The sequence below is a fragment of the Fomitopsis serialis genome (assembly GCF_022376445.1).
Source record: "Fomitopsis serialis strain Sig1Antser10 chromosome Unknown B0H18scaffold_387, whole genome shotgun sequence".
Taxonomy (NCBI): Eukaryota; Fungi; Basidiomycota; class Agaricomycetes; order Polyporales; family Fomitopsidaceae; genus Fomitopsis; species Fomitopsis serialis.
The window spans coordinates 3,537-14,252 of record NW_025955347.1 but is presented as its reverse complement, the minus strand read 5'-3'; the positions used below and the strand labels follow the sequence as shown (position 1 = coordinate 14,252).

At 57.7% G+C, this 10,716-nt stretch overlaps 2 protein-coding genes across 2 annotated transcripts; one reads left to right on the top strand and one right to left on the bottom strand.

The window, feature by feature from the left end:
* Nucleotides 1-3,762: 3,762 nt before the first annotated feature.
* On the bottom strand, nucleotides 3,763-4,533 carry B0H18DRAFT_1218635 (uncharacterized protein; the record flags this gene model as incomplete). Its single annotated transcript, XM_048036708.1, has 2 exons — nucleotides 4,444-4,533; nucleotides 3,763-4,394 (listed from the first exon to the last, which is right to left on the bottom strand). Exon 2 carries the CDS (start codon nucleotides 4,192-4,194, stop codon nucleotides 3,763-3,765), a length of 432 nt encoding a protein of 143 aa, XP_047884723.1. The 5' UTR covers nucleotides 4,195-4,394; nucleotides 4,444-4,533.
* Nucleotides 4,534-8,893: 4,360 nt separating this feature from the next.
* B0H18DRAFT_1065568 (uncharacterized protein) lies at nucleotides 8,894-9,814 on the top strand. Its single transcript, XM_048031174.1, has one exon. It carries the CDS (start codon nucleotides 8,993-8,995, stop codon nucleotides 9,524-9,526), a length of 534 nt encoding a protein of 177 aa, XP_047884722.1. The 5' UTR covers nucleotides 8,894-8,992; the 3' UTR covers nucleotides 9,527-9,814.
* The last annotated feature ends 902 nt before the right edge of the window (nucleotides 9,815-10,716 follow it).

Sequence of the window (10,716 nt, the reverse complement as noted above, 5' to 3'; positions counted from 1 at the left end):
AGCGCACTGTGGGTCGAGATAGCGCAACTTTCAAGTTGGTCCTGTGCGCTTTATAAACCAGGATTCCGAGTGGCTTGTGCGCAGTCTTCGGGTACGGGCTTGTTGACCATCCCGAGATCGTGCATGTGCACGAGTCCTTGTGACGGCAATAATCAGTATATCGCATCGCATGACAGCTGTCGTCCGAGAAGCTACTTAGTCTGCAAGACTTACAGTGCGTGAGGCCTTCAATCTCGATGAGCGCCGGGAGGAGAAATCCTAGTGTGAATCAAATCAATGTTTTCGTCGCGGGCAATGCTAACCGCCTGGAAGACTCGGAGCGTGTTTGTTATCCCCAATCAAGGGCAATTGCAATCAAGTCGCAATCGACTCTTACATACCTGAATCTACATGCGATCGCCGTGGTTTCACATTTTCGTCAATCCTTTGCGGAAATTGCATACTCACGATGACCGGCCCCCGTCACGATCAGCAGGTGTGGATTCTGTTGAAGTGCATGCTATGGCAGACCGCAGCACAGGCTCGTTGACATCATCAAGGCGACAACACGCTGAGGGACTTGTCATTCGTTCGACAACGGCAACGCGCGCAGTCTATCTTCTGTAGCCATGAAGCTCGGAGGGGCCACAGCTGGTGCATCAAGCGAGCCCGACACTGGCTGTTTCTCTCCGTGATCGCAGCTGTAACTGAAGTAGACATGCGTTTCACTGGGTCAGTCTGCAGATTCCCAGATCGCTAGGGCACTCACGTTAGCGTCCCTCAAAGTTGTCCGTGCAAACGGCGCTACAGCGCATCGGGCACGTCCGATCGTCCGATCGTACTACGGAGGATTGGTGGCGTGTGTAGCGTGGGGAAAAAACATCGTGATGATTTCTTTTTCTGTTCAAACTCCGTCGCGCGTTACGCTTCTGTCACGCTTCTTACCCGCCGCAAGGCCTCCGCACGGGGAGGTCGTGTACCTGGCTTCCCCTTCCCCTCCCTCGATGGTCCCCGTCTCTCTCTTTTGCCTCCCGCGCCTTGCGAGGAGGCTACACTCGTCACTTTCGCCTTTCCTCTGCTTTTTTAACATGTCCTCTCTGAATCCTGCTGGTGTCGGCTCCGACGGGGAGCTTGACGTCGACGAGGAGCTTGACGTCGACGAGGCCAGCCCCGGCGATGACACTCTGACTATCCATTGGGCTCACTCGAAATATTGGTACCGGACCGACCGACTCCTCGACTTTCTAGAGGCCAACGAAGGGCAGCGCCGCCAGCTGTTCGGCGAATGGTCAAAGGAAAGCGCAGCAAAGGGTCTTAACAATGTGTCGAGGAAGACGCGGCACTCCCAGATTCATTGAGCCCATTCAGCTGTCTCATGGAAGGTTATGGTACAGCCGACGCGCAGTCTCATGGAATGGGATGGGATGGGCCGACCTCGGCCGACCGCAACTGTCTCATGGAAGGTGATCAAGTCGGCCGAGCGCAAGGCGGGCAAAGCGGCACAAGGCGGGCAAGGCGGTGCGTGGGACGATTGGCTGCCCCAGACATTCTCACCCAGCTGACCATTCTGTCTCGCCCAAGACAATGCACTATCCGACTCTCGGCTGGAGAAAATCTGTAGCCGACCACCGCCTTGATTCAGCCGACCTTCTTGTCTCGCCCAAGACGATGCACTATCCGACCGTCGGCTGCAAAGCTTTTGCAGCCGACCACCGTCTGGATTCACCAGATGCTGGCAGACTCATGTATGAATCCCTGTGCTGAGCACAAATGGATCATACATAAACTCCAGAGCTTACAGCAAGCCTTCATATATAAAGGCGCTGTAATCACTGCAGCGGACGCCCCGCTCCCTACCCGATTGGGCAGCTGCCCTTTAGGGATAGCCCAGGTCACCCGGTGCCAAGGTGAGCTTGCGGCGGCGGCCCCTACTACCATAATAGGTCCCATCGCGCGCTCTTCCACTTTGGGGCTCATCGGGCAAGTGCGATCATGGTTTGTAATCAACGAGATCTCATGTGATCTACAGATTCAGATATGCGTATGTCGGGCCGCATGACATATCTTCTCGGGCTAGGTACATTGCCGTATATATCCGTTTCACGTGTAGCATATTGCCTGGACAGTTTATACCTGAACGGTTTAAGTATCGAGGTCCGAAAATGCACAGCCTGTATGTCGCGGTCCACAACATTGGACATATGTCGTGCCTCATAACATACTACACTATGTAGTTGAAGCCCTGACGTCACACTCGGACATTTGCTGTAGCCGTAGATAGTCTGTATTCACGCAAGATGTCGCCAATGTACAATACACTGGCTCTAAAACGCGCGGGCAAGATTATCTTACGGTAAACATCGACTATGCCATCCTCCCGTCTGTTGCCCGCCTGCTCGTCACCGACCCACCATCGCGTTCCCACTCGTTACCCACAGGTCCCTACAATTCGTCCTCCCGTATCTCCGAGTCATCGTCCCACCTATCACCCGCCGCCTCCCATCCTTCGCCCACCCTGATCAACCTGTGTTCATCAGCCCGCGGCTAACGGATGTAGCGAGCTGGCCGATCACGCAGCAGCTTCTGTGCGACTTTCGCGTGCGAACGGGGATCGCAAAAAAGCCTGGGGAGATGATAGGTGCGGCATTGACTTTGCAGGATGATGGGCAAAGCACGCACGTACACCTCGATCTGGCCTGCCTCCACCAATGTGGAGATCTCGCCGGGTTTCAATCTCGACGCAACGCCAATGTACTGGCCTTCATTCGATCCTGATCCAGTGTCCGGAGTTGCGGACGATAGATTGTAAACTCCTGCGCTAGAGGCAACCCCTGTCGATGGCCAGTCAACGCCTCGTTCAGTCAGTGTGGTAACTGGTTCACACTCGTTGACGCACCGTCATTTGTCCCCGCTCGCCACCATTTGTCCCCACTAACGTACCGTTTGTGCTGGTCGACGCGGGCGGCGGGGTCGACATGTCACCGTTTGCACTCGCTTACGTGCCGTCGTTTGTACCCACCGATGATAGTGCAGAGCACGGGTACACCCGCGGGTGTCCCGAGGTGTACCCGTACCCGTACCCGCCCGGGTACAGACCCGCGACGGCGGGTACGGGTTTTGCACGGGTGCAGGCGGGTCTGCGGGTCCACGGGCAAGTGGGCGGGTCTGCCCACCGTCGCGGTCACCCGCGTTTGCTCACGCGCCCACCTCCTGTTCGCCGGCCGTGCTTGCGCGCTGGGCATTCGCCCTGCGTGCTCGCGGTCACCGTGCATGTGGTGCTGGTCCACACTGCGCCCGCCCGCTTCCCTCTCGCTCGTGTTCTCTCACCCGCTGTACCTCGTCCGCTGTCCCTCTCGCTCGCGTTCCCTCTCACTCGCTGTCCCTCTCGCCCGCCTGTCCTCTCCCTTGCCCATCCACCAGCTTTCTCCCGCACCTGCTGGTCCGCTTACCTACCCGCTCACCTCCTTGCTCGCTCGCCGCCTGGCCTGCCTGTCCGCTTGCTTATCCGCCCGTTCTGGACCGCCCGCCTGCTCGTCCGCTCACCGGCTCGTCCGCCTGCCCTCCCCCGCTCGTCCGCCTGCCCTCCCGCTTGTCCATCCGCTCGCCTGCTCACCCATCCGTCGGCTGTGTTTGCGTGCTGGGCACTCGCCCAGCGCGCTCGCGGTGGGCGTGTGCTGTCGCCTGCTCGCTTGCCCGTCAGCTCTCTCCTACTCGGTCATTTGCCCACCCGATCGCTCACCTGTCCGCCTATCTCCTCACCCATCCGCCTGCCTTCCCGCCCACTCACTCGCCCGCCCTCGCGCCCATGCCCGCAGTCCGCCCGCCCGCTGCGTGTGCCCGCAGGGCATGCACCCGTCGGCTGCGTTTGCACGCAGGGCATTCGCCCTGCGTGCTCGCCGTTGTCGTGTGCGTCGCGTTCTCAGGCGTGCGGTCCGTTCGGCATTCGCCCCGCACGCTCGCAGTCGCCGTGCGCGTTGTCGCCAGCTTATGCGCCCGCCCACCTGCCGGTACCCGCTCTCCGCCCGCCCGTTTGTGCGCCTGCTCTCCCGCCTGCGCCTGCCTGCCTGCGCGTTCGTCGGCCGTGTCTGCGTGCTGGGCATTCGCCCAGCGCGCTCGCGGTCCGCGTGTATGTGGTGCTGGTCTGCGCTCTATGCCTCCTTGCCCTCGCACCCACTTGCCCTCCTGCTCACCCACTCCGAGACCCACGTCCGACATTGCTGCTCACCTGCTTGTCTGCTCGCGGTACCCGCTTTACCGCTCGTCCGCCCGCGCGCATGCCCACTCGCCAGCCCGCTTTCCTGCCCGGTAGGCTGCTCACTCCGAGCCGCTCGTCCGCCCGCGCTCGCCCGTCGCCCGTCCATCGGTCGGTCGTCATACGCGTCGTGCAGCAGACTGGTGCTGCACGTCGCTGCGCCCTGTGCTTGCTATTAGCGTACCTGACCGCCGGTGTCGGCACTCACTCACCTTGCCCGCGCATCACTTGTATGCCCACCGTTCGTTCGTTGGCCGCAAAGTCGCGCGTTTGGGCTTCTTGCGTTCGGGCGGTGGGATGGCACGAGCATGGTGGGAACTTAGTGTCCCAATGCAGCCCGTCCCGGCGGTTGTGCAAGTGGCGGGTACAGTCCGGGTCACGGGTCACAAAAACGTGACCCGTACCCGTACCCGGGCATACCCGTACCCGCTACCCGCGCGGGTTCCCACGACCCGTGCTCTGCACTACGTGACCGATGTGCTGTTTATCCTGGGCGACGTGCCATTCGACACGGTCATCGAGTTCAATCCACTGGTTGATGAGTGCTTCAGTGAGGAAAGGACTCTGCGAGTGACGGCATAAGAGGGTCAGTCTGGCTGTGTGCCTCACACATCGTATTTGTGCTTACCTGGGTTAACTCGCTACCGAATGCGTCTTGGAGACTCCACCGTGCAGTCTTCCGTGCAGAGATAGGCCTAGAGCTAGATGGTAGAGTTACAGTAGCACGCACAAGTGCAGTGAGCCTTGCGGGCGCCCCCGTAAACCCAACGTTTGGTTCTATTTGTTGCCTCACCGAATTTGGAAAACCCGATGTTCTCGGGCTGTTCCTGGCCAATCACAACGCGTTTAAAGGTCCTACTTAGGCCTGCAACATACCAATAATTCGCGTTCGGGACGTTTCCGCACTCTGTGTCCATGTATTATATACTGCAGTAGGGATCAGATACATGTTCAGTAGCATATATCACAACAGATGAGATGTAGCACAACATTCTCGTGTACAATAGGGATGTCTTGTGTACTGTACTGGTTCTCAGCCGAGTCTCGAGTCGTAATGGGTGCTGCGGCGCGATACATACTGGACTCGATAATGACACAGTCGTTGTATGTACAAAATATATTCTGATCATCATGGCCATTTACCAACATGCCATTCCAGTTCGTTGAACGTTATACATCGCACGCGCACGCAGTGTTTTCCGGATTAAACAAATCTAATTCAGACTGATCTATTCCAAGTGCGTGCGCCCCGGCCTGCCCACCTTGCCCACCGTCACGGTCACTCTCTCCTTGCTCATGCGCCCATCTTCGTCCGTTGGCCGTGCTTGCGTGCTGGACATTCGCCCTGCACGCTCGCGGTCGTCGTGTGTGTAGTGCTCATCCGCACTCTGGGTCCGCTCGCTTTCCCTCTCGCTCGCTTTCCCTCTCGCTCGCTTTCCCTCTCGCCCGCCTGCCCTCTCGCTCGCCCATCCACCCGCTTTCCTGCGCACTTGCTGGTCCCCTTGCCTACCCGCTCACCTCATTGCCTGCTCGCCTCCTTGTCCGCTTGTCCGCCCATTCTGGACCACCCACCAGCTCGTCTGCTTGCCCTCTCGCTCGCCCGCCTGCCCTCCCGCTCGTCCGTAAGATCGCCTGACTGCGCACCGATCTGCCCGCCTGCTCACCCGTCTGCGTCTGCATCCGTCGGCCGTGTCTGCGTGCCGGGCGTTCGCCCGGCACGCTCGCGGTGGGCGTGTGCTGTCGTCTGGTCACTTGCCACTCTCCAACCCGTCCGCTTGTCTATCGGATGTTCGTCTTCCTACCCACCCGTTTTCCTACCCGCCCGTTTTCCTACCCGCCCGCCTTCCTACCCGCCCGCCTTCCTACCCGCCCGTCTTCCTGCCTACCGGTCTGCCCGTCCGTCTTCCTGCCCGACAGTCCGCCTGCCCGTCCTTCTGCCAGTCCGCCAGTCCGCTCGCCCGCTCGTTCGCTCCCGCTCGTGCCCGTCGTCCTTCCGTCGGCTGCGTTTTCACGCGGGGCATTAGCCCTACGCGCTCGCGGTCGACGAGTGTGCTGTACCGCACGTCGCCGCGTCCTGTGGCTACGGTCAGCTCGCTCGCTCGTGTGCGTCTGCGCTCACCTCGATGTCAGCGTCGGCTGCTCGCTGTTGTCGTGCCCGCTGTGCTCCAACGACGTCGGTGACCGACGCGGGGTGGTGCTAGTGGAGGTCGTAAACGGCGGGCGGAAGCGCTCGCCGCTCGCTCGGCTCGTTGCGAGCTCCCGGGTTTGGCCGAAACCGACGCCACGCAGCGGGCAGGGCAGGGCGGCAGGGGATCCGAGATCGTACCTGATCTCAGATGCCCTGACCCCGATGTCCATCCATATTGGGTATTAGCCTCGCATCGCGCGCCAGTACCGACCCGCCGGGGACGAAGGGGCCAGGCGCCCGGGGTAGCTGCCATATCAGGTAACGACCGACGGCGCTTCGTTCATACATGACGGCGCCTCGCTCATACATGAGCGAGTGGTAGCTCATGTATAAGAATGGCTGCAGGTAAGTACTGGAGTTTATGTATGATCACTCCGTGCTCACTACAAGGATCTTATACAAACATATGCCTATATGGCCTGCTGGATTCAGCCGACTGTCTTGTCTCACCCAAGACAATGCATGAGCCGAGCATCAGCTGAGGTATCTTTCCTGGCCGATATCCGTCTTGACTCAGCCGACCTTCTTGGACCTTCTTGACCTTCTTGACCTTCTTGACCTTCTTACTCACTAAGACCTTCTTGACCCAAGGTAACTAATGGTTGGCTCATCTTGGTCAATACCAACGTGTTAATGAGGTATCTAGGTGGGCAAACACCAATGAGGTTTCAATGTGGAAAGTGTCAAGGAGGATATCAAAATGGCGAGCATATTGAAGAAGCCTTCTTGGAGGTGTCAAGACGGACAAGTGAAGACAGACAAATCAAAACGGGCAAGTTAAGACAGACAAATTAAGGCGGACAAGTTAAGACGGACAAGTTAAGCCTGACAAGTTAAGGCTGACAAGTTAAGACGGACATTCTCAAGACGGACATTCTCAAGACGGACATTCTCAAGACGGACATTCTCAAGACGGACATTCTCAAGACGGACATCTCAAGACGGACATTGTCAAGACGGACATCTCAAGATGGACAAGTTGAGATGGACATCTCAAGACGGACATCTCAAGACGGAGAGCTCCTTGGAGGTATCAAGGCGGACTGGTCAAGAAGCCTCCTTGACACTCACCGTCTTGAATCGTGATAACCTCCTTGACATTGACAAGGCAGCAAGTATGCATCTTGTTTCTTGACTCGACTTGAATGGTATGTACGTGCAAAACTGTATGCTGTTTGCTCATTGGTTTGGGGCCAATGGTGTGGATGTATTATTGAACATGTCCAATATATGTTTGTACCGTGACTGTGTCTATAGACAGTCATTACGGTGTTGAGGTGCAATACACCATGTAGTAACTGTATATCAGCAAATAGAGATACAATGGTAAGACACTGAGGTATTCCTTGTTCTGTTAGAGTGATTCCTGAATGGCTCGCAGCAATTGACAATGATGATACTTCGCTGATCTACTGTATTTGCTGTGGAACTACATGTAGTAGATTAGGGAAGCCACTCACGTAGGCCATTAGCCTCATTGTTGTGTATGTAAAGAGCACTTTGGCTTTGTGTAATCTCAGCTCGTATGGGAAGAGGATCTCAGGATATGTTTCAAAAATGACATGTTGTTTGGAGATATTGAGAGGCATGTGGATTAAATCTCAGCTTCTGCAAGACAATTGTTTGAATCAAGTACATACAGAAGTTGTATTCATGCTGTGTCTATGGTACATGTGGCTGCTGGCAATTCTCTGAAGCAATCTGGCAATGTTATAGCTTGAGATAGCTAAGAAGGTTATACATGGAGAGCATGTCTTAGACAAACACACCCCACGGTTCAATTCTCACAGAATTCTATACAAGCCATGTACTACACATAGTCATGCTTGGTACAAAGTCTCATAGCATATGGTGGCTCAGAGGTGAAGTTATAAAGAGAATGAGACCATCTCGGGTGACTCGGGGACATGGCCGAGGCAATGTCTGAGGGCAAAACACTGGAGAGTGTTCACGCATTTAGTGGGTGCTCTGACCACTATCATTGAGTTCGTGTACATATCTTCTAGTTGTCCACTCCTTTGTACTTCTATACTATTGAATGCTGATAGAGGTTGTACTGAACATATGATCATGACATCCCGAAGTCTATATCAAGTGTAACTGCAGTACAGTTACGAAGAGTGTATGTGCATGTTGGGCCAACTGACAACGAGTTTCATTGCTCAAAGCGAACCATCACATCCATACAGTGACAGAGTATGAATTTGGCAGTGTTGGCCATAGGCAAGCTCGACTGGAACTATATTGAGCAAGCCTTATAGCAACAGATCACACTTCTTGTCCATGCTCTCTCTCGTCTGAAACTGCCCACAATGCTGTTAACAAACAAATCTAGTTTATATCGGAAGTTTGATCTAGTTTGTAGGCTCTTACAGTTTTAGTACACCGAGACTTCAAACAGACAAGAAAGCGAGCACAACCAGAAGGAGAATGTAACGGTGGGTGATTGATAATGCAAGATGGCAGGTAGGCGAGCAAGACGGTGGGTGTGCAAGACGGCGGGTATGCAAGACGGCAGGTGTGCAAGACGGCGGGTGTGCAAGACGGTGAATGTATAAGATAGCAGGTGAGACATGCCGCACCCGCAACGAGCGTACCCGTATCCATGGGTGGTGCTACCTGTATCCTACCCCGGTTCACTGTGGGTTGGCGTACCTCGGTGGTCCCTGCGCGGGTTTGGGCTCGTTGCCCGCGCCCGCCGCCGTCCTCCTCGCTCGCTTAGGCTTACTCGTCCCTGCTTCTTACGCGCCATCCGCACGCCCTCCCACCTGCTCGGCGCTGTGCCCACGCCCACGGCGCGCTCGTCGGCTGCATTTGTACGCGGGGCACTGGCCCTGTGTGCTCGTGGTCGACGTGTTCCGCACACCCCGGCCCTGTCCATTGTCTGTCCCGTCCTGAGCTCATGCGCGCGCGCGTTTGTTGGCCGTGTTTGCGTGCTGGGCGGTTGCCCAGCGCACACGCGGTCGGCGTGTGCTCCCGCACGCCCGCTCGTCCGCCCGCCGCCGTTCATCGGCCGTGTCTGCACACGGGGCATTGGCCCCTGGGTACATGTGGTCGCCTTCCGCGTCGCGCCCCACGTCGCCGCCGCCTTCTGTGCCTACCGTTAGTGATTTCGCTTGCGTGTGTTTGCACTCACATGTGGTGGGCAATTCCCCTCGCCCATCATGCCCATCGTGCGATACATCGCCGCGTCGCATACTCACCTTTTTGCTCGTCCGGGGCCCGCGCGCGCAGTGCGCTTGTTGGCCGTGTTTGCATCCGGGGCAGTCGCCCTATGTGCGCCGTCCGCCTTCTAAGGTATCCGCTCACTCGCTTGGCTGCTCGTCGTCTTGCCCGTCTACTTGCCCGCCGTCTTGCCCGTCTACTTGCCCACCGTCTTGTCCGTCTACTTGCCCCCCCCCCCTGCCCACCTGCCCACCCACTGACCTGCCCGCTGACGCGCTCGCCTTGCGCGCGTTCGTTGGCCATGTTCGTGTGCCGGGTAGTTGCCCAGCGCGCGCGCGGTCGGCGTGCGCTCCCGCCCGCCCGCTCGTCTGCCCGCCGCCGTTCATCGGTCATGTCTGCGCAAAAGGCATTGGCCCTTGGTACACGCCGTCGCCGTGCGCGTCGTGCAGCACGTCGCCGCCACTTCCTGTGCCTGCAGTCAGTGAATTCACTCGCATGTGTTTGCACTCACGCGCGGCGGGCAACGCGCCCGTTTTGCCCGTCATGCGACACATCACCGCGTGTGTGTACCCGTCTTTTTGCTTGCCCGTCTCACCACTCGTCCACCCCCGCCCTGCTTGTGCTTGCACTGTCTGGGCGCCCTTGTACGTTGCCATACCCTGTGCCCGCTGACCTCTCGCACTCCTCCCGGCTCGTTGTTGTGTCCGCGTGTTGTGTCCGCGCGCTGTGTCCGTGTGCCATGCGGTGAGCTTGCATCTGGGGCAGTTGCCCTATGTGCGCCCGTTGCCGTCCTCGCGTGTTGTCTCACCTGAGACCGTGCGTGGGGGTACTCACCTGCTCGAGTTGCCCGCATCCCCGCAGTCTTGACGCCCTCGTGGCGTTTCCGCGTGCCCTTGTGGCACTGCATGTGGCACTCCAGACAGTAGGCCGGTGAATTGGCAGGTGAGAAAGACGGCAGGTGAGCAAGACGGCAGGTGTGCGAGACGATGGGCGTGCAAGATGGTGGACGGCGGGTGAGTAAGACGGCAGGTGTGTGAGACGGCGGGTGTGTGAGATAGCAGGTGAGACGATAGACCGGCGAGACGGCGTGCGAGCAGGACAGCAGGACAGCAGTGGGGCGAGGGTATGCAGG

What these genes read in the sequence shown, in the direction of transcription:
- B0H18DRAFT_1065568 (XM_048031174.1), top strand. Translation starts at nt 8,993, where the DNA reads ATGCCGCACCCGCAACGAGCGTACCCGTATCCATGGGTGGTGCTACCT.